Consider the following 24,584-nt stretch of genomic DNA (forward strand, 5'->3'; position numbering starts at 1 on the left):
ATAATGAATTGGCATTTGTAATTTATGTACCAGAAAAAATAATGAAAGTTGTCAACTAAACCTTCTGTCAATTTTCATTTGTAAGTTAATGTTTTAGTCAGACCTGTCTTTACAGAAAGGCTCCACTAATGATTTTCTAATGATGTATTTATTTCTTTGGTCAAAATTCAACGCACCCTCAGAATGAACTCTTGGTGATGAATAAAGTACCATTCATTGATAAGTCATCGCAAAACGAATGGGGCTAGGTAACATATAGTTGCGCTGATTGACGAAATGGCAGCGTTTCGAAATCAAATTTTTATCTGTAGTAGTCCAACGGAATGAAACATTGCCCTTGTTTCATAGTCTGTAAGGTGTCCATCAATATCGTTTCAAACCATTTCCATTTTGGCGAGTCTAATTTCTGTTTGTAGACTTTGCTAAAAGAAATAATTTATAAATATTGAAGGCCGTAAACCACACTAAATATACCAAACATTCGTAAACCGTCAGTAAAAAGCACAGCTCTTTGTCTTTTCGGTACAGTTTATAACTTATAACCAATAGGAAGGTCTATAATGTCGCTAATAGGGCTTATTATACATGTACCTTAACGTTTTTGAGGGGCTTGTTTGTGCACAAGAGCTCCCTCGCGCTCTTCTAGCCTCCCTATGATAGTAACGACCAAGTTCACAAAAGAGTTGACTGTTCCTATTGGCTGGCCAACTCACCAAATTGATAAGACATGAGAGTTATAGTCTAAATGCTCAAATTATGGTACATTGGCAAGGAATATGATGTTAACGGACCCAAAAGTAACTACATTGGGACATCTGGAGTTCATAACACTCCCAATATTTTACAATCGAAAAAAATGGAATAGCATGTTCATTGCTAAACGTATTTTCTGGTCAGACTTTTATAGACTAACAGGTCAATAGTTTATATAAGTACACTGCTATGGATTTATCTCGAACTGAAATAGAACAATTAACAGACTAAAGCTCTTTTATGAATCCAGCCACAGGCTTCCAGAGAAATACGTGTAGCATGCGAAAAATGTTCGTGAGGTTGGCCAATGAGAGCCAACACCAGGCACTGGAACGCTAAGCTGAAGTCCAAGATTATCTGAACATGCACGGTCTATACATACTCTGTCAACCTTAACCACCACCATGCAACAGTTTTAAAATACTAGAATTGATTATTTAGAAAGGCCCTCCTAGAACACCTCTTCTTCCCAGGGTGAGACAGCCAGGCGAACCACGGCTGTAATTAAAAAAATCCTACACACGAGATCCGCTAGTAGTAACCTTCTGTTTTATATTATATTAAAGGGATAATAACTGTTCTTATGAGGTTTATATTTCACAATAAATACATTGTACATAAATGCAACTCATAAAAATATAACAAATTCCATTTAACCACTAAAACAGCGGTTATTGCAATTATTCTTGAATCAGTGCGAACAGTAGTCATTTCACAAAAACTGTAGTTATTTTGATAAGAATATGAAGGATCGGTTTATTACGATTACTATTGCAAAACTTTTTAAATTATGAATCGGGCATAACTAAACCCACGTTTACTTATAGTACGTCTAGATTTGAGTGCGGAGGTGATCTGCCGCGCAGCTGGTCTGGCTGGCATCTGCCTCGTTACAAATCATGGATCTTTTTCAAGTTTTTGAGGTTCAGTCTTTCATCTAAAATTAATACAAAAATTGAGGCTTCTGTAGCTATCACATTAAATTGAACGGTAAACGCGAAGATATACAATGAAAAACTGTCACAAATGGAAAAATGCTTAGAAAGGTATATTTCTCCTTTTGAGGAAGATACAGGCAGCTTCACTCTTTGTTTAAAAAGTCTGTGTCATATAGGTAATGTATGACGCAATATTTGGTAGTTCCCTTCTACTACCTGCACATTACTGGAGTTATATCAACCCAAACTGCTGCCTTATTCTCAAATTTCTGCAACGGTCCATAAATGAAAATGTATGGATCAGGATAGGTCAAATTTTTATAAATCATCTTTACACGTTACGTGTTTTCAGTCCAATTCACTGTAATTATGTCCCCAACCCCCGATGCACCGCCTACATAGTGTGCTCATTCTGTTAGTTGAGAAAACGCTCCTGATGCAATGCATACTACCAGCATGGCTGCACCCGCACCACATAGACAACACTTAAGAAAAAAACAGGACAATAAGGAATATTAACAACATGCTGTAGGCCCGTAACATATGTGGAGTAAGAGTTTTCACTTCCTATTTTGTTTTGAGCTGCTCAACTCGCCGTTGTGTCTACGAATGTCTTTACGAATACACAGGTAGGCACCAAACAGCAGTGCATCGGGTGCATAACATCTCAAACATAAATTACACAAATCAGTGATCGTTGTGATGGTCAAGTATGCATAAGCAAGCGACATGTGGGGATGTAAAGGAAAAATAGGCAATCAAACTACTTAAATGCGTGTCATACACATTCTTGATACAGAGCTAAAGTAGGTCGAGAGCTTTCGGTATCTCAAGCGTGGTGAATGCCAAGTCAGCAAGACTTTCCGTACGTCTCACCCACTCCTGCTTTGTACTCGTGCACTTCACGAATCATCGCATACATATATTTATTACACATACTAATACATATTTACTAATACAAGACTTCGTGTAAGAGCTTTAGTAAGACAGGTGTGGCAGGAATGGTAGTCCACTACGAACCGTAGTCTGTTCCCCATTTTCTTTCCAATTGTATGCCTCGTTATGAAATTGGGTCACGCTGAAAGCTTTGATGTGTTGAGCTATAAATTTCCAGAAATATAATTTAAGGGTTATTGATTGGCCAAACAAAAATGTTTTCTTCATATTAAGTTTTATATTTCTAATTACCATAATATAATATAATATAATATAATATAATATAATATAATATAATATAATATAATATAATATAATATAATATAATATAATATAATATAATATTCTAGGTACTCTCCACTGACACAAGGTGTGGATGATGACGATGAACAATACGTACTTCAGCTTGGACAAAGTGATGACGAATCACCCCTGCGGCCAACCCCGCCTTTCTTTCCGTCATCAGTGGGTTGTTTAAATAAGTATGTTGAAAAGGTGAAGGCTTCGTTCACATGGAAAGTCTATTTTCTAAAAATCTATTTTCTATTCTATTTTCTATCTTATGATCACGGTCTGTGCCCTGAATACCCCGCGGCTTAATTACTGGCAGCGCGAGCCAGTTACTTCCAAAGATGTAATTAATTCTCGGCTGCGCTCGGAGTGATCATAAGTTATCGCGAATAGAAAATAGATTTTTAGAAAATAGACTTTTCATGTGAACGGAGTCGAGAGGAGTACGGCTAGAAAGCTAAGATTGGTCAGTGTGTGTGTATGTGTGTGTATGTGTGTGTGTGTGTGTGTGTGCGTGCGTGCGCGACCGCTCTCGCCGACACGACTGTGTGTGTGTTTGTGCAATCACCTGCGCGTTTGTGTACTAGTATGTGTGTGATGATAAATATTACCATCATTGTTAAGTAAAATGCACCAACCAAAGCTCTTCCTTGTTAATTTCCAATTTTTTCTCTTCACACTTTAACAACCCTCGGGACATTTGGTCATCTCTCTACTCTTTCGGGACGCCTATATACTTTTAATAATCAGTGCTTTATACTCGTACTAGATGTTTATTATGAAAGCATCTTTCATCTCACGTTTTTATTATGCACTATGTACACACTTTTCTTGTTTGACATGTGAATCAGGTTATTTTGCATTTAAGTTATATATATATATGCGAATGACTTCGCATATTTCGATGACCTATCGCTTGCTGGCATCGACAGCTTTAAACCTATCAGCGCAAGGTATTTTTCACACGATCACACCCAAGCCACTAAGCAGCTATTTTTATTTCTGGGCAGGCAACGTGCTCGGTATCCAGATAGTATCGGTATCCATTGGTCTTTGTGGACAGGAAGACAAGAATTTTCACGAAAAATATTTCAAAGATGTCAGTGACTTCTTTAATTTCAGATGATTTTCAACTGTATTTTTAACACGGTAATAACGAAATTCATCCCCCCCCCCTCTTTTTGAAAAAAATGTTACAAGATGTGAATAAAAGTATTGCACAGAAGATCCATGAAGCTGAACAGTTAGGAATCGGGTATACTATCACGTTGTTCCAAAAAATATTCAGAATTTTGAAGAAATAAAGCTTTGCCTACCAACGACGGGAGTTTATCTAATAAAAAGGAAGCCTAGTCAAAATTTAGTTCCAACTGATAAGCTTATACAAATTATATTTGATAATATATGTATTTGAAATCAAAACATATTTTTTCTAATTCAACTAAAAAGCTTGTGGTATGCATCTCAATACACCATATTGGTCATGATATAAAACACGCATATGGTACATTAACATAGGCTCTATTCCCATAGATTTTAGATCGATCTATCCCCGCGGGGAGTCTCACTAGATTACTGTCAGATAATCCGACTTAAATGTCCGTCCCGCCTACTACAAGCTGTAAGGGGGTAATTAACTTTCGTGTCCGCCCGGCTGACAGCTATTTAGCGTGAACCCCCAGGGAGTTAGGTCGATCTAAAGTAGGTCGATCTAATCTATGGAAATGGGGTGATAAACTAGCCCACTTAATGGTATTGTTTAAATATGAAGTTACTTGCAGGCACTTACACGGTATGTTTAACTACTTTACTTACAATTGTATGTGCTCGCCTACCAAAGTAAGTACGTTATTTTTTCACTAAACGGTTGATGCCTGTGTCCAGTGTCGGATCCAGAATTATTTGAAGGGGGTCCGCTGGATGTGGTATTTTAGAGGGCGAACGGTGCCATTTGGTATGGTTTAGCACCATAAATCAGCTAGTCAAAATTATAATTCCAAGAGGGAAATATAAATGTGATTTTTTCAGAAACTGAAGAGGAGGTCAGGACCCCGCTTGACGGTGACCCCCCCTCCCTTAAATCCGTCCCGTCTGTGTCAACGCTGATTGGTTGATAAGCCGCAGTGCCTCTTTCACAGAGATATAGCTATTCAAGTAGTGCAGGAAACACTTTTTAATTAACCGTGAACTCTATTAAGATGTTAGAGAAGACCATTTTGACTTTGCGATCTATGTTGAAGAACATTTTAATGCATTTAATGACACTGAAAAGTTAAATTTTTCATGCAAAATAGTAAGATGCCATTTAAGACAGCAAAAGAGTACGAACACGCAATGATGTGGAGAAGAAGTAAATTTAATACATGAACAGACGAGAGGAATTGAAAACGTTTAATATAAAATATCCTTTTTATGTGGTTAATTGATCGGTAATTTATTTTAAATAACTTTATGAATTTTAATTGTATCTCAGGTTTAAGTCGCTCATAGTCCTTAGTAGGTTGGGTTTTATTTTAAAACGTGAGACGTAAATAAAATCATTATTATTATTATTATTACTATTATTTTAATTAATGTCAAAACAATAAGGGTGCCTTTTCATGATCAGATGAATACTGTGTTTTCGTCTCTTCTGCTAGTCTTAACTATAACAAATAGACTTATTCGTTTGAACTCGATCATATGCCGCCGGCAAATCAATTATTATGCATCTGTAAACGGTACAGTTAATATCTAACTTGTCCGGTGCTTATCTCTTTCTGTTGACAAGTCCTTTCCGTCGTGATTTACATTAGTCTTCTGCAAAGAATGTAAGCCAATGAAATGTCAGCAACGGTATAATATGTAAACAGATATACAAGGCCTGTTAGCTTGACTTAGTAAACGGCAAGTCATTGGGTTGGGAGTTAGATGAAGAGAGCAGTGTCATAAAGGGCCGTTATTATCATGAAGGAATCGCTGCAAAGCAGTGTGCATGACTATGGGAGTAGGGGGCAAATCGAGGGAAAGAAACACCGCAAACGTATCAGGTAATTACTTTTTATAATCAATAAAGTGGAGGATAAAGGGTAAAAAAAAAAAAGAGAGAGAGAGAGAGAGAGAGAGAGAATATTTTTTGACGATTAATTTCCTAAGTTATTTATTTTACTGGTATAGTACAGGGAGTTAATAGCTTTGTCGAACTAAGTCGTGCTTTTGTAGGGAGATTGTTAAAGGGATAATAAATCTTCGTTTCGGCCAAATAATGAATTTTCCTGGAGTAAACAACAATTTTTCCATACTTACCAATGGTTAATGAATCCATTTTTACATTCAAAGTTAGTCCCTGGTTTTTTCTAAAAAGTTTGGGTTTTTTTTGTTTAAATCTCTTAAGAGATTTTAACAGAGTATAGCCATCAATGAAGGTCACGTGGTCTAAAGACAAGCTCAGATATCAGAGTAATAGCTATAACTGTCGTTTTTGTGGTAAAACAGAATATATTATATTTCTATGAGTTATTCACAATGTTTTTATTGTGAAATATAGATCTCATGCGAAGAGTTATTATCCCTTTAAGGTTATCAACGGCACACCCAGTATTTACCTAAGAAATACACATCCTACTTATTAATGTCAGAATGAAATGAACACACATGTCTATAGACTGTCATTCTGGAACGTCTCTGTTCAAGCTCTTGTTGATACTTAAGTCATTCTGTGTCGCTCTCAGTTTTACATGTAAATAATGCAGCCTTGATCTACTGAAGGCTAGCTAGCCTGAATTTAAATTGGGAATACACTTTGCTCTCGGATCTGAAAAGATGATGTACATATCTGAATAGAAAATACAAAAAACAATTATATGATACGGTGTGTATAAAAAGAGTTTTTGTCATTGGTTAACATAACTTCAGTATTTGAAATGCATGGAAAACTTAATTGCTTCTAAAGCATCAGGTTACTAGGTGCATTGTTTATGGCTCGGAATGTCGCCAGGACGTGGGTTGGTAGTGAATATCAGACGGGTAGGTGAACCCGCCAATCGATCAATATTATTTTTGTCTATTGAAAACTACTTGCCAAACTAGGCCAATGCCCACGTATACCTGTACGTGCAGGTTCACAAAGGGTAGCTTAGTTTTTTGGATGAATTTGTTTACCATGTCAAACAAAATTTGTATCGCTGTTATAACCTATAGATGAATACTGGTTTACGTGACCGGTGTACTAAAATAAAAAATATGCGCTGACCTCATCAGTTTAAAAAAATACCTGTACGCACCTCTTTTAAAAAGGTGTAGGAGTCTGTTTTATTGATGGGTGACAGGTCCAATTATAAAGGAATATGTATTTATTTGTAATTATTTGCAAATTTTCGTGACAAATGCCTGGGATCATGTCTGTCGTGTGCGTTTGTGATGTTTCCTCCTAGACCATTAGAATGAGAAACTTGAAACTTCGGGATTGATAAACGTATCATCATTGATTGCCCGTCGGAAATTTAACGCACCTGGAGTCGGGCTTTCTATGGAAGTGGATGACTGTATGCATATAGGCCTACAATTCCATTATCTTACCTGCTTTTACGAAAAAGTAGTGCACGATTTATTTCGTAAAATTTGGTTGTCGTATGTCGAATGTTTCATGATATCTCGAACGTTTGTATTATCAGTACGGATTTGTTGGAATTTTTCACATTAGTAAAATACTTTCAAAAAGGTTTATGGATTAATTTACAACTTCCATCATGTACGCGTCTCCAAAGATACGTAGCTTTTAAAAACCATATTTGTTTGACTGGCCAGTAGATTTTTCAATGACGATACGTTCTTGTTCAGTTTCCCTATGTTAATTTAAGATCATTCATAAAATGTGCAAGTCGTACCATTTTGCATCCTCCACTGGGGATACAGTATCTGGAACCATTTGATTTCTAGGTACTTAATTATTGAAATATGCTGAAATATTTTTCAGTTTCCGCAAACGATGGGCTATCTTGCTGGTCTTTGTGCTAGTGGTGGCAGTTGTGGTATTGTTGGCAGTTCTCTTTGCTACTGGTACCATACCTGTGGGTGGCACGTCAATCGGTAGCGTGTCTGCCTCCAAAGGTGGAAGTACTACTCCAAAATCAACCGATGACCCAGAGGCGCCTCCCTCGGCTTCCCGACTGGGAGAATACAGGTTTGCCGCCGTAGCTGCGGATGCTGGAGAATGCTCAAGAGTGGGGACGTAAGTTGCAAGTACATGTAATTTTCCCATGCATGCGGTGCTATGTTGCTTATGAGTTTCGCAGTGGTAAGATATGTTCTTGTTCCCCTTCTAACAAAGATGAGATGATCTTATAAACTATAATCTGAAGGTAACATCCAGTGATCTGGATATTCAGTCCACTAATTAGCGCACCAATTGATGTAAATGTATTCATTTATTTATCATTATTTACCTACTTGCCCACTCCTTCCAACCTACTTATCATTTTCTTCCAGAGAATTTCTTGCCCGGTGTGGCTCAGCAGTAGATGCGGCAATCGCATCATTGCTATGTGTAGGAGTACACAATGCGCACAGTATGGGTGTCGGAGGAGGTTTCTTCATGACAGTTTATAACAGGTTATATATATGTGTGTGTGTGTGTGTGTGTGTGTGTGTGTTGCAGCAAAATTAAGATTGGCCATTGCTTTAGAATTGTTTATCAGAGAGTAAAATGAATAGATTTTGTTAATGATACAATGCATGCATTCAAGTCCCTTGTTTTAGGATATATTTGATTTGATCTTGAGGGGAAAGTAAGGGAAACCATATATATATATATATATATATATATATATATATATATATATATATATATATATATATATATATATAACTGTACTTTTTTGTTTGGCTGCATGAAAATATATTTTGATTGTTTACTGTTGTAAGGGCCAACAAAACAGCATATACAATTGATGCAAGGGAACAAGCACCGGCTGCCGCTAATGAGACCATGTTCACCAACAACCCTAGCAAAACCGCATCTACTATTGGTAAGGGTGTAATGTAAAACAATATGGGTATACAGGATGTGTTGCCCTGCTTGATAACTTCTGACGCGCCAGGTATGTGACAGAAATATTTTAAGATGTGCCCAAGCACGGACGTCAGGTTTGAAGCATGTTATATCAGAGGATTAGCAAAGAATTTGAAGAATGATGCGCAGGCGCAGAATTATTCTATTTTCACTTTTTGTTAATTAAGTGACGTTTTGGAGACATCGTAGATTTTAACGGCAGGTTAAGTTGAACTATGGATGGGAGCGTTCTTGATTGTGGTTTTGACGTGTTTTTTAATAGGGGGACTAGCCATTGGGGTGCCAGGAGAAATAAGAGGCTACTGGTTGGCCCACCAACGTTTTGGTAAACTACCGTGGAAGGAGCTGTTCGTGCCTACCATAAAAATGTGCAGATCAGGGATAAAAGTCGGGAAACCACTGGAAATTGCCTTAATAGCACGAGAAAAGGAAATCCTAAACGACACTAGCCTCAGGTCTGTAGTGCTTCTTTCGAAACTAATTATTTAGAATATGAATTTGAATACAAAGTTAGCTTGGGCCTGGGGAGAACGAATGTATTATTTAGAAAAATGTATGGTACCTCCCTTTCCATGGGAACTTATTATTGTGTGTTCAGTATCCAATGTCCTAAAATGCGTCAAACTGAAGTTTGTCAAATTATTGATAACAGATCTTGTTTTTATGCCTTTGTCGCCTTCATATTTCTGAGGTCTGCAAAACAACAAATTGGCCAGAACCATAGTTTATGAATGCACAAAAAGTTTGACATCTATGTTTCTTGGTATTTTTGCAGCGAAGTGTTCGCTCCAAGAGGAAAAATATTAAAAGCAGGTGATATGATGTACAGATATAAGTTGGCGGTTACGCTAGAGAGGATTGCCAATGCTACTGATGGAGGATCGGAATTTTACGATTCTGAATTGACTCAAGACATCGTTGATGAAATACAGGAAAAAGGTCAACTATATTTGTTAAAGAAGTCTGATATACCACTTGATGCCGTAAACTACTTATGAGAAGTAAAAAGAAAAATATGCTATTGCAATTACATTTACATGTTGCATTTATTAATCCATTTTGTAAATAGCAAATGGCAAATTATGATATTTTAAACTGTGAAATGTATTTAACTGTCGAAATTAAGAGTAATTGATTTGGGTGTATCTTGACGTTAGGTGGCATCATAACAAGACAGGACATGCGAGAATACACAGCGAAAGAAAAGGAACCCCTGACCCTAGAAATGAACAACGGAATGGAAGCGTTCTCACCCCCACCTCCATCTAGTGGGGCTGTTTATCAGTTTATACTTAACATTCTCCAAGGTAAGTAGGCTCCTATGGTTATGCCTTTTTGGAAATGATATCTATGGCGTTTGATTTAAATGACCCTTATTATTGTGCTAAAGAAAATAAAAATGGGAACTTCTCTTGCTACACAGACTGTTTCGTGTGCAGAATGTTTTAAATGTAGGCCTTCCGATCAAATTTAGGTATGCATGCACGCACAGTGTTATACAACGTGTAGCCATTATTCCAAAGCCTCGATCAGCATTCAGCCGTGTTAGTTGCCCTTCTCTTAAGCACTAATTGTGGCAGCTAATTAGTCCACTAACTGTCTAGTTTTTGGGCGTTTTATATAGTTTCTACTCATAAGTAGATAACACATGGAATTTACTTATTTTGCTTTATAACCATTAAATTTTTAGTATGTAAGCTACTGTTTGGTACATGTACCAAGGAATAAATTATAATAAAACTAATAAGAAATAGATCATGAAGCAAATGATCATGCCCACACATACTTTATGAGTAGGACTACAACTAAAACATTCTGAACCCGAAACAGTTAGCGGAAAAAGTTGAGCTAACAAATGTTCCAAATGCAAACAAAAAGTTAAATGTAGAGTCTACAGGTAAGTACTTATTCTAGCACTCTTTTTTGTTAAAGTATTCTCTGTGATGAATCTTACAGGTTATAATTTTACTGCTCAAGAGCTTCACCGTTCGCATGCAGTTCGTACATATCATCGTATGGTAGAAGCGATGAAGTTCGCGTATGCAAAGAGAACCGAGTTTGGTGATGAAGATTACTTGAGAAACACCACCTTGGACCAGGTAAAGAAATCAATTACTTTTTAATGAAAAAAAAATTATGGGCGAAAGTCACATAAGAGCGTCTTTGTTTGTCGTTTCGCATAAACCGTTCATCATTATCATCAAACTGAATTGTTTAGTTAACATACAGGTACTTCATTTAATATTTTAGCTGGTGAAAAACATGACCTCCCTTGAGTTCGGGGACCATATCCGCAGTCTCATCACAGACAACACAACTCATGGTACAGCATATTATGGACCAACATTTTACGACAGAATGACCGAGGGTACCTCGCATCTATCAGTTTTGGCGGGAAACGGGGATGCTGTCTCAGTTACCAGTACCATTAATTTATAGTATGTATATAAAGTTTTGTTACGGCACAACACTTTTGCACTTGAAATCGGACGAAATTATATCTGAACGCATAGTCAAATGCAATTTCATGTGATGGATAGTGTACCTATTTGAGTGATGAATACCAAATATCGGCATTAAACTCGCATAGTGTTATATAAAACATTTTAAAACTGTTTGAAGTTTATACCTAGCAGGATAAACGGGTGCTGTTTTAACCCCCGTGGAAAATTTTCTCATTTATTTATTTATTTATTTATTTATTTATTTTGACTAAGGTAGTCGAATCTTTGGCATATTTCAGTATTGTTAACTCCCAATTTAAGAAAGTAATCATCGAAAAATTATTACATCTATATAAGTCTGTTTTCAGTTTAGGATCTCGAGTTCGAGGGAAGAAGACAGGAATTATATACAACGATGAAATGGATGACTTTTCCTCTCCAAACATAACCAATGCATTTGGAATCCCACCGTCTCCTAACAATTTCATTCGACCCGGCAAGCGCCCTCTATCGTCCATGTGCCCAACCATTGTAGTTAATAAGGACGGTGACGTAATCCTGGTTGTTGGGGCATCCGGTGGATCCAGGATCACCACAGCCACCGCATATGTATGTTTTATTTTTCTCTTTTTGCCTTCTTAATTAACATTTCTCTTTTCTCAGTATAAATCATGATCAGAAGCGGATCCATTGGGAAAGGGCACACGTTCTATAACAAAACTTGTACATGTATTTCCTTCTTCTCTCCCCGCCCCCACCTTCCCATAGAATGGAAAAAATGATACGCATACTGAGGTCCATAAATCCATGTGTAATGTACTCACTTCAAACATAGATTGGAGAAAAAACGAATGAAGTACACCCCAATCCTTCTTGACATCCGGAATCTGCCAGTAACGTTAGTACTTAATTAAATTTTTGCTGGTATTCCCTGAGCTTCAGTGTATTTATAATCCAGAAGAACAACTTTACAATGTGTTTATTATCATGGTACTTTACTATAATCGAAATTATGAATTTTCAGGTTACGGCACGCACACTATGGTTCGGTGAAAATATCAAGCAAGCCATCGATGCTCGTCGAATTCATCACCAACTGTTACCGCCTGAAATAAGTTATGAGGAAGGGTTCAGAAAAGTAAGGCTTTACTGAAATTTCAGTTAAGTTTTTTCTTAGCTTTGTAATCATCCTATACATCAAAATGATATATTTAACTAAACCAAATGTTTCTTTTCAGATGTACATCTCGGGTCTGAGGGCGCTAAACCATAATTTAACAGAGAGAGCTGTCGGGGGCTCTGTGGTACAGGGTATTCACAGAAGCGAAAGTGCCATCTATGCAAACTCGGACTTCAGAAAAGGTGGCTATCCCGACGGTTATTAGAAACGGCGATTTTAGAAAGCGTATACCTACCACCGGTGTTTTGGTAATAGGAATTTTTAATGTTTTGATTTTAGAATTTTTATGCTGTCATTTTCCGTCTGCATCTTATAAGGGTTCTTGGAAACAAGTGTTGATCAAGCTTATCTTAAATTCGGTAATTATGTAAAAGGCGACTCATATATGTACGCTTTACTGATAACAAATAAGTAAGAAGTGTAGCATCTATTCGCACAGCAGGAAAAAGTGCATAATGTAAATAAGACACTTAGCAGCTTTGGGCAAAATTGTGTGAAACTGTTAAACGCATACATTTTTGACACTTTCAAGATTTCCCTGCTCGACTTGTTGAAAGATTGGTCAAGTAGAAAGGAAATTGAGCTTGTGATACAAATGTGCTTGAATATTTAACCTCTTTTTCTTATATTTTACCTTTATATTTTAACATTTATATATCTCTGGTTTTAAAATCAAAATCATGTATACATGGAGACCTACTTCAATACTCCAGAAGACCTTATATTCGAAACAATTCAGGCCTACCCAACTACCAGACTCGGCACCTAAGGATCCTGAATTAACCGGTATATCGGACCACACTACCCGTTTTCAAGGTGTGTCAGATCGCATTTCGGAGTATCAGCCAGAACACCGATAGGATGAGCCCTGGCATGCTCGGCTGTCACCTTGATTGGATAGTAAACGATTGTCGTAAAATCGCTATATGATTTTAAAAACGGGTGCATAAATTTGAAAGCCACCTAGATGAACCTCAGACTGCCACATTAATCTAATACAATGCAAAAAAGCCCTATCAAAAGTGGTTAAAACATTCAAACCGAATGTCATAAAGTCCCCATATATCCCCATATATAGAGACAATAAAATAGAGTACTCTAAAGTAAGAGTACAGTTTAAGGTTGTTCAGCCGAGCGTGGATGAGCCCGCAGTCGTGCTACAAAATTTGTTCTGGGGTATGGTACTCCGAAATGCGATCTGACACACACCTTGAAAACGGGTAGCGTGGTCCGATATACCGGTTAATTCAGGATCCTTAGGTGCCGAGTCTGGTAGTTGGGAAGGCCTGCAATTGCACCAGTTAAAAATTTTACACTTATGCAGACTGGCCAACCGAAACGGTACCAAAGTGCCTTTTAACTGATTGTTGCTATACTGAGAGCATTCAGGTATGTAATCGTGCAATGACCATCTACATTCGTATATTGCTAACAGGATGCAATCTGTACTACATGAATATCTCACTTACATTCCTGTAATATATGTTTCATGTTTTATGTGTGTTTGTGCTGTTTTTCGAAATGACTCTTCAATAAAATTTGTCAACAACAAAAAAGCGTTTTGTATTTTTTTCTAAATTGGCGGATAATGAAATGTCATTAGTAATCTAAGTAAAAAAAAAGCAAATGGAAGTTTTCACCCTCTGCAACCCTCTGCAAAATTTCATTTGTAGATTGTTTTTTTTTTCAAAGTTTGTAAAAAAAAGCTTTGTAAAAAAGCTCTCAATAAATGATTGTTTTAAGGATGCTATCTATTTTTAGTGAAAATTTGAGACACCCTGAGTATTACATGTAACACTGATGATTAAATAAGATTACCTTGATAAGTAATCACAAAACTAATGGTACTAGGTACAACTAATTGATAAATTAAAATTACACTGATTAACGTAATGGTAGCCTTTTGAGATCAAAATGTTATCGGTAGTGGTCAAACGGAACGAAATATTGTTTTAAAACGAGAAAGACAAGGCAAATGTTTCAGGTCAATTGTATATAAGTGCACTACTACGGATTTATCTGAAACTGAAGTAGACCGATTTTAGGGCCAAAGTTCTGTTGTGAAATCGGCCTCTGACCCCAAGCGTAGACGAACACGAGAAGAAGTTCTTGAAGTCTGCGAACGAGAGCTGAGACAATGCACCGGAACGCGATGCTGAAGTATATACACATCCCGTCAACCTCAAACAACACCAAAGAACAGTTTTAATAAGTTAGAAACATGACCTTAATTTTATAACACACGAGATACACATACAATGACCTATTTTATATACTGATCCTGCAATCCTAAAAGGCGCATGTAGAAAGCTTTTGTCTCTGACAAAAGCTTAAAATTTATTCCCTCAAAAATTCCATTCATCGCCCTACTTGAACAAACCTTTCAAGGCACATAAATATGTCACTGGATAAGGTGCTTACCTAAGAGCTGGTACCCGTTTCCTAAAACTTGCGGCAACAAAAGGTCACAACTATTACGCGTAAAAATCTGTAAAAAAAACGAGTATAATCGTGTAACTGGATGGAAACAACAAATGTCATTGACAGACAAGGCACACTGCCAAAAGGCCTCGATATCTGTTAAGCCAAAAGTCCTTAGTATCTGTCACGTCCTGAAGGGTACAAGGACGAGTACTTCCTCAAACGAGACACTTTTTTAACCAATTATTTACTTGTTCCTGATAACACAGGACACTTTGATCGAAAGATACGATCGAGTGGCCCATCCACAGACAAATATTCACGTGCACGGACGTGCACTGGGGTCATGCAGGTGTGTCCGGAACAATGGGAAACTTGACAATAGAACTGAATATCATACCACGTTACATACGCAAGTACATGTACAAATTCTTCTGAGCTTTACATTAATTGCTTAGTGTAGGTAATATTTAAAGGTACATACGAACCGAGCATCGGTGGAGCGTGGATTCCCAGTAAGTGTGAGATAATACACTGTCACCCGATAATACACTGTCACGAGAGGTGTTCATGGCATATATCGCGAGAGGGTGACAGTGTATTATTTGACATACATACCGAGAAAAAATACAGTCATTTCATCCTAAAACACCCCTAAAACCGAATAAAGTGACCCTATATCACGCTCCAGAGATGTTATACGGAATAAACGCGTCCACGTGCGCTGGTCACCTTCCGCCAAATTCTTACGTAATGTCTGACAATTTGGTCAATTTTTGCTAAATACTTGTCGTGGACGTTCAACTGGCTTGATAAGTATTTATCAACCGTCGACACTGACCATGCACGTCTCAGCTGAGCCACACCTAGCTGGGACTGCTGCGGAAACAATGTCCCTCTACTTTTAAGTGACATTTCTGATAAAAAGGAGCGTCGGACCGGAATATAGTCAAACTAATTTTTCACAAGTGCAAAGGAGAAAAATTTACTTTTAGGTGATATTTCTGACAACGTGGCAGTTTCGGAATATATTAGAAATGAAAATGAAAAACTAGAATTAATACTCCCGTGAACTTGTAATAATTCTAGTTTTTCATTTTCATTTCTAACGACGAGGCGGTTATGGAATATAGTCAAAATCAAACGGATGTTTATTTCAAGTCCACAGGAGTAATAATTCTACGTTTTGGTGACAATTTTTTTACTACGAGGCGGTTTCGGAATATACATGTGCTGGTTTTCAGAGCATTCATGTGCTACATGTAATTACAAATTCAAAGGGGGAATACATTTGATTTTTACCGATATATCTGATAACGAGGAAGAATGAACAGCTTAGAAACAAAAGGTAAATAACACAACCCTCGTTAAAAAGTTACAGATTTACAAATAATTTGTATACACGTGTGGCTTGGATGTAAACTAATTCTCCTTTCAAACCATACCCATATGATATGACTTAGTGTAATAAAATTATACATAATAATTGTTAAACGTGAAAATTTTATGCTAATTTTTTAAGAGCGTGAGAGATTTTAAATATGTCTACTGGTAGGTACATAACGCGAGCAACGTCATTATTCTCTTTATGCCAAGAAGGTCACATGATCACTCTGTCTTTGGCTTTCAGCATTTAAGAGACCTCGACTGATTTAACCAAGATGTAGTCGTGAAATTCTAGACTACATCGAGGTTAAATCCGAGTTTTCCGAGAGACGCTACGCAGAAATGTCGAGTGAAGCGAGACATTTTTGGGTAGCGGCTCGAGGTTGCCCTCGATCTTAATTCACTGAAGCTTGCCTAAATGGACAGGCTTCAGTGATCATCATATCGCCACGGTCATACAACATCCCAAGGTATGTATCACATGTAAACCACTTCTACTAGATTCTTATATCACTCAAATAAATTCGACATGCCAAAGGATATAACTCGATCAGCCATAGAAGACCTTTAGACTGCTCCTTTCTTTAAATTTTTGGTTGTAAATTTAACCTACTTTCGTGACCTACTTTCCTGCCCCACTGACATACAGCTTAGAATGCCAGCAGAAAAATCCCTCCAAACATCATTTTCGGGTAAAATAAAACAATGCCTTTTGGCAATTCTCTTAGTTATACTACTTGAAACTATATGCTGGCATTTGGTTGGTTTTTGTGACAAAAAATTGACTTTGTATGCATCTTTAAAGATGAACACACAGGGGTTACTTCGTTATTTAGACTTCAAACACGTACGCATGATGGTTAAGCATACGTGTACTAGTAAGCTTGTTACTGTCATTGAACTAGGCAATAGCAGTAAGGTAACTGCCCTACCGGTAATTCTTATATATCCCATCGCTATTGCAAAATGCCATTGTAACCTATATGCAAGTTCGGGGACTTGGTCTTCAGAAGAGTCTGTCGTATTATTCTAATGTAACTCAAGTAGGCTACTGTTCTGATATATTCCATTGCATGTGAAAATACTTCTGCAACGGAAGAAATAAATATGTTTGAAACAAAGGAGACCTCTTGTATTTTTTCTGTCTCACCCTGCTCGCCCTGCAGTACCTGCAAAGTGAGTTGAATTTGGAGACCTAACATCGAAGGTGATAAACATGTACATGTAAAAGTGTAATGGGCTGTTAATATTCCTCTAGTTTCTTTCATCCAGTCTAGAACAGGGTGTCCTGTCTAGAACATTAATCACTATGTCTGTCAAGTCAAAAACAAGGATTTCCTCTCCGTGTTTCATTTCCAGTCTTACAGTGTATACACCAATGACAAAGCATTGAGTTCTAAATTGTACACCAAGTACAAAGGTCCATGTTACATTACGAAGCTATCATCAACAGGGTGTACGTATAAGGAACATAAATCGCCTGTTCATGCAAATAGATTGAAAATGTATTATGACCCTAAAGATTGCAATAAATACAAAAGTCTGAATGACAGTAATTATGAGCAAGACAACAAATCAAATGGTAACTAGAGGATCAGAGAGGCGATACCGCCTCCTGATATAGTACCACCAGCTGGAGCAAGTGCTTTCATATGGACCCCCCCCCCCCCAAAAAAAAAAGGGACACCAACTCCAGTCTTGTGCTTGACAAGCACTATAAAATACAATGAACAAGAGTTATCAAAATATGCAAAAAATGCAAAAAAATATTACTTAAAATGGTACAATCAAGCAGATTTTCGAACTGACCTATATTTTCCTAACATTCATCACTCCTGTGATTTTCTAGTCAATAGGCCTATTGGTTTTCCTTGAAATGTGTTGTCAGTGTTGCATATATGCTGAAAAACGAGAAAACCTAGGGGCAACACTGGGGATATCTCGGCTAGTTTTGAAGATATGAGGGGCAAGAAAATATGCAAAGTTCAGTTCATGGTGAAAACGTAGGTCAAAGATCAATTTCAATGTCACAGTATATGACTTCCTATTCAAGTTCAATAGAAACCAAGGGCATTTCTTTGCCAATTTTTGAGATTTAAAAGCCAGAAAACATGCAAAGTGCAGTTCACCATAAAAGGTAGGTCAAATGTCAATTTCAAGGTTACAGTTAGATAGCCAGTGTAAGATTTCCTATTCAAGTTCAACAGTAACTTTGGGCATATCTCTGCCAGTTTCTGAGATATAAGGGAAAGAACATTTATAAACTTCAGTTCATGGTGAAAATTAGGCCAAAGGTCAATTTCAGGGTCACAGTTAGATTGCCAGTATATGACTTCCTATTCAAGTTCAATAGTAACTATGGGCACATCTTTGCCAGTTTTTGAAATATAAAGATCAGAAAATTTGCAAAGTGCAGTTAATCATGAACAGCTACATAGGTCAAAGGTAAATTTCAAGGCCACAGTTAGATTATCAGGATATGACTTCCTGTTCAAATTCAATATACATAACTATGGACCTATCTCTGCCAGTTTTGGAGATAAAAGGGAAGGAAAATTTGCAAAGTTCAGTTCATGGTGAAAAGTAGGTCAAAGATCAATTTAAAGGTTACACTTAGCTTGCCAGTATATGACTTCCTATACAAGTTTAAAGGACAATGGTCATATAAAAATCCATTTCTCGAATTTTGAAGATTCAACACTCAATCTATACACTAGAGGTATGTTTTAATCGATCCCCGCCATTTAAAAATTATAAAAACAATCTATTAGTAGTAAAAAAGCGTTTTAGTAAACCTCACCTCAATATGCATAAATGAAGCAACAGATCTGGGTCACGCGGTACTGTGACGACAATTGGGATAAAGGTCTATGAGACTCAACTGAGCTGCATGGTGCAAACAGACAGAATAATTTTGGAAAGTTGTGTTGAACGGAGTTGAGCAATTTTCTTTATGCCTCAGTGCGTTGCCGTGGGATTCACCAAAATTGCAGCACTCCTTGACTATCTTTCTTTATCTGTGACGGTCTTCCGTGACTAACTTACTAACTTCGGTGACAATAGTTGCGATCCTCGCGATCTCGGTCACCTCAGGTGATTTAGATCATATCAAAAGCTGATAGTCTTTAAGATACTGTCATCAGTTGGCAAGCTTACTAATTGCTGATGCATTTTTAAATTCATTGTAGTTGACCAAGAGCTCGTTAACAATAAAACCTGTTAATTATGCACCGCTGCAATTCCCAAGCCAGGTAATAACAGGTATGAAACTCGTCTTGGTGGGCTTTCATATTTTTCAATATATCTCATTTATTTCATGGGGTTATTTTATTGGTATTTGTAAATGACGTTAAATATCAATACTTAAACAATTAAGTTCAAACACGGTCGCGAACATTAATAAAAGAAATTGCTCTCAGGGTATCTTGAAGCTTCCGTGGAAGAAAACGTGTTGAGGAAAAACAGGAAAAAGAGCGTTATATTAAAGAAAAAATGGGAACTGCTGTAATAAAATGGTTCGTTATCCTAATTCGTTTATGCTTTGAGGATTTGTTTCTGAAGATTATTTCATCTGAAATATTAAATAATTCTTGGACCTAAATAGAGACTCTATTTAGGTCCAAGAATAATTTAAAAGATTGATTATTTTATAACTTGAGACGCAAATTCTGCGTCAGTACGCAATTTTTTTTTTGCAAATGTGTAAGCCTAGAACACCGTGCTTTAAAGATCTACTCAAGAAAAAAATTTGCTTGGGTAAAATTGAGTACGGAATGAACTGGAGACACTTGGCTTGTCATTAAGTTTACACGAAAATATGTCAGGTAACTTTATACTGTCTTTGAAAGAATAAAGATTGAAAGATAATTTTAGACAAACTTTGACGGGGGAAATACCTACAAAGAGTAATGGGCTATTTCGCCAACATCTTGTTGAAAATTTTACAGTGCAATTCTATTTAAATAAGCTAAGGAACTAATTGCCAAATTTATACTCTCATCACATAACAGGGGGTAACCAGACCTGCAAAAATTGTATTTAAAAAAATTACAAGCACATACAGCAAAATGTAGACTTACGCAAAACATGAAGGACAGCGTAATCACAGCAAATGTACCTCATATAGTAGCTTAATTTCCATTAATGATAAAATCATCATTTAAGTCAAAAATATTCTCGCGATTTAATAACTATTTTAATTTACCCCCCAGAACGGTATATTTATTTTAAAGGCGGTTAACTGAAATATAGTTTTATGATTTGTTTGTGAAAATTGCCCATGTCACCCTGTTAGTTTGGAGGTCTAAGCTGGATCAAGTCCGTGTTAAAATTCCTATGAAGTTGTGCAGGAAAAATTCTTCCTTTCTTTCTCTAGCTCCTCGATAAACCTGGTGTTCAGATTTTATCTAGTACCCCCAGGTCTACGGGAGCTGCGCTTTGTAACTAACGCACAGGTAGATTTTTACCTGAGATAACTGGAGTAAAGCTTAGATAGAGAGTGCGTTCGATACAAGCAAGACAAATTGAATGCCATTTAACCCTCTAATTAAGAGGTAAAGGAAGTTCCAGTTAGATGGATGATTAAGATAGGACTTGTAAAGGTAACGGGCATTGTTTACCTCAGTTTAATAAAAGTATGCAAGACGGAGTGTCAGCGGTTTAATAAAATAAATTGAATTTCACAAATAACATGGACCTCATATGCAATAATCAACATTTCCCTTAACTCATTAAAATGCAGTGTTTTATACAACTTGGGATAACCATAATGAAATGCTTGTTAAAGAAATGACTAGACGGGAAATGGTTTTACACAGCTTCACGAGGATTTAGACCCCTCGGGTAAGAGATTTGAATGAGTATAAACTTTTATCAGAAGCCAGAGAAGTCATCTTACAGGTAGACAATGCAGCTCAGTTTGACAGCTAAGCACACTCTGTTCTCCAGTGGCTCGATTGTCGTCATCGGACCACGTGACCACGTAGATCATTAACTCCCAGGCCGAGCAAATAGGACGTTTTTTAAAGCCAAAAATTTACAAAATGAGCTTTTAATTTGTGTATTTGGATAAAGATATCGTTAGTTGGGCATGTTTTCTGAAGAATATGTTCCGTTGAAGCCATTCTGACGGTATGAAGCAAATCCTTGAATAGTAACTATGGGTGTATCTCTCTCAGTTTTGGAGATATAAAGGAAACCTTGCATGGTGAAAAGTAGGTCAAAGGTCGATTATAAAGTCCTATTCAACTTCAATAGTAACTATGGGCCTATCTCTGCCAGTTTTGGAGATAAGGGCCTTTAACATTGCAAAGTTCAGTTCATGGTAAAAAGTAGGTTAAATGTCAATTTTAAGGTCACAGTTAAATTGCCAGTATATTACTTCCTGTTCAAATCTAATAGTAAGTATGGATGTATCTTTGCTAATATTGAAAGTATAAGCACTAAAAAAGTTGTAAAGTTCAGTTTATGATGAAAAGTAGGTCAAAGGTCAATTTGAAGGTCACAGTTATATTGCCAGTGTATAACTTGTTATTCAATTTCAGTAGTAACAATGGATCTATCTCTGCCAGTTTTGGAGATATAAGGGACTAAATGTTTCAATTTGGAGTTACAGTAATGTGCCATAAAGAAGAAATTAATTGAAAGAAAGAAAAGGTCAATTTAGTTGAAATTCTTGAAATGGGAGATGCTCAGAAGTTCTAGATGTTCAAATTTCATGAAATAATGTAATTTTTGACCAGAAGTTGTCTCCCGCGCCAATTCTTATGTTATCTTTTCCAGATATTCAAAATTTTATGCACATTACCGTATTGCACATTTTACTTTCACCACCACAATGTACTTTTTGATACAGCATTACTCGAAAACCACAAGGAAAACAAAGAAACAAAGACCACCCTCAGTGTTGGGCTTGACATGCTCTATCAAATGCAAAAAAAGAAGGGGTCTCTAGCATTAATGGTTCTAGAATTAGAGAGGGTTTTTCTGTTTCGGCATATAATGGCCGCTGCTCCCGTGAAAATGCACCGACTGACCCCAAACTAACGGAGATGAAAGATGACCTGATGGGTAACACCTGCCAATAATATTATAGGTTAGGTCTGTGTAGTTTCTGAATTATAGCGCAAATAATTTTTTTTCGTAAAAAATTCCCTTTTTTTTTTTTTTTTTTTGAAAATTTTGGCCCGTTTCACCTTCAAATAAAGGTCAAAGGTCAAATCTAAGGGCATATTTGAAATCTCCACATATGACTTTCGGTCAAGCTTCTATAGTACAGTGTAATTTTTCCCATAATTCCTTCGGTTTAGGAGATATTCAGCATTGAATTTTCAAAAATTTTGATAAGGGTGCGTTTCAACGAGCGTCACGCCCAGGCCAATGCACCAAATGGGACAAAAATACCAGGGGGTTCAAGTTGAGATTATATGTGACATAAATCCAAGAGATGGGGGCAGGGATCTTTGCGGTCTAGGAGGAGAAGCGGTAACGGTGACTTGAATCCGGCACCAGAACGCGGAGCCGGCGGAGCCGGACGAGACGGGTCGGGACTAAAACCATGAGTATACCGCCAGCTTACACGCTGGTGGTACTAAAAAAACGACCATTGAAACACAAGACATGGATAAACATGAAACAAAAGACTTGGATCTCGCATCGAACGATAAGCAAGACGCGTACAAATATTATGAAGTAGAAAAATTGTTATGTTGTAAGAATATAAACAAGACACGGCATTACAAGGTTAAATGGAAGGGTTATAAGAATCCTACCTGGAGCCTGAAGAAAATATTTCAGATGCATTAAAAAGAGATGATCATATCAATAAGACCTTACAAGGAAGAAGAAAAAAAACGTAGAAACTAAAAAAACAAATACTATGATATCATAAAAATCATTTTATTTCTTTAAACAAGATTTAAAAATGAGACATTTATTGGTCAACAGAAGATTGTGCACACGATAAATACTGCTTAAAAGGTTAACCGAAAAATAAACCCTAAAGTATGGAATCAACTGTTCTTCAGCTATTTCAACGATTTTTTTCTCATGTTCTTGCCAATAATGTTAGTGATTATTTGACATTACAAAACGTGGCTTAAACAGCAAAGAGACAATTAAGAGCAAACATATACTTGTATGGCAGATGCTATTCTAGCGAACGAAATATTTTCTACAGATGATTTATCTCAAATATTATTTTGAATTTAGTCGTGATATAGAGCTTATTGCTCATGATGAAAGTTGGTCTACATGTATGTATCAAGGTCAGGCAATTGGCATTAGTAGTGGCTTTACTAAAAAAGAAGTACACGTAAACAATATAGTGCTTACTATAACGTAGTGATTATAAAATTTCGCAACATCATCAATTAATAAGCCGAAGGAACTTAGAACCACAGATTCATTAATATTACAAAGTGAAGTAATAACTATAATAATTTCGACAAGTTCATTTAAGTTTTCGTATCTACAGACTACATCTGTCAAAATATTGGCATGGCTTGACAACTATAAACATTACGATAAACGAAATCATTATTTTGGAACAAGTTATCCCATTGTCACTTTTCACAGCTTTTAAACCCAGAAAATTATTCAAGGTCGAATATTGTACATTTTTGCGCTTGAAACATGCTTCTGCACTTTTCTGTATTCAGTTCGAACCATTTGATCACGATGCAGATTAATTTTAATCCAATCTGAATTTGACTTGACTTGCTACATGTGTCTATAATTAACATAGTGCATTGATCTTTGCGAGTAAACTTTTGGTATAAGAAGTGTGTGTACTATCATACCATTTTAATAACTTTATGATTCATTCTTCCTTATTGTTACTTCAATGATTTCAGACACTGACCTATGTATCACTATTATATTATTATTGAGAGTGTGCGAGATGCACGGAATTAACATGACACTTAAGTCCTGACGAATATTTTGATTTTTTTAGTCACTATGTCCTATGATATATAATGATAATCATTTTATTGTGTGTTAACCATGATCATTATTATTAGTTATCGACATTTGACCAGATGGTTATTGCTATATGGACAATGTAGTTAACTTTTGTAGTGATGATGACGTGAAACTAATGATATGCATTATGGAAGATTCTCACGTTTTGCGACTTACTTATTTAGCAGTATAATATGTGAATTGAATTTGATATGAACAAAGTG

At 36.6% G+C, this 24,584-nt stretch overlaps 1 protein-coding gene across 2 annotated transcripts; it reads left to right on the forward strand.

The window, feature by feature from the left end:
* Window positions 1–2,138: 2,138 nt before the first annotated feature.
* LOC106175516 (glutathione hydrolase 1 proenzyme) lies at window positions 2,139–14,154 on the forward strand. Of its 2 annotated transcripts, XM_013557561.3 has the most exons (13): window positions 2,139–2,320; window positions 2,978–3,109; window positions 7,873–8,127; window positions 8,385–8,507; window positions 8,820–8,923; window positions 9,230–9,422; window positions 9,743–9,906; window positions 10,125–10,274; window positions 10,924–11,066; window positions 11,218–11,405; window positions 11,780–12,020; window positions 12,436–12,549; window positions 12,650–14,154. In XM_013557561.3, the coding sequence occupies exons 1-13, from the start codon at window positions 2,235–2,237 to the stop codon at window positions 12,794–12,796; spliced, it is 2,040 nt and encodes a 679-aa protein (XP_013413015.2). In that variant the 5' UTR covers window positions 2,139–2,234; the 3' UTR covers window positions 12,797–14,154. The 2 variants fall into 2 exon arrangements, with proteins under 2 accessions (XP_013413015.2, XP_013413017.2); XM_013557563.3 differs by lacking the exons at window positions 2,139–2,320; window positions 2,978–3,109 and adding an exon at window positions 5,787–5,947.
* Window positions 14,155–24,584: the final 10,430 nt, after the last annotated feature.

Source organism: Lingula anatina, chromosome 1 (assembly GCF_051362555.1).
Source record: "Lingula anatina isolate TDL-2025a chromosome 1, LinAna3.0, whole genome shotgun sequence".
NCBI classification, from domain to species: Eukaryota; Metazoa; Brachiopoda; class Lingulata; order Lingulida; family Lingulidae; genus Lingula; species Lingula anatina.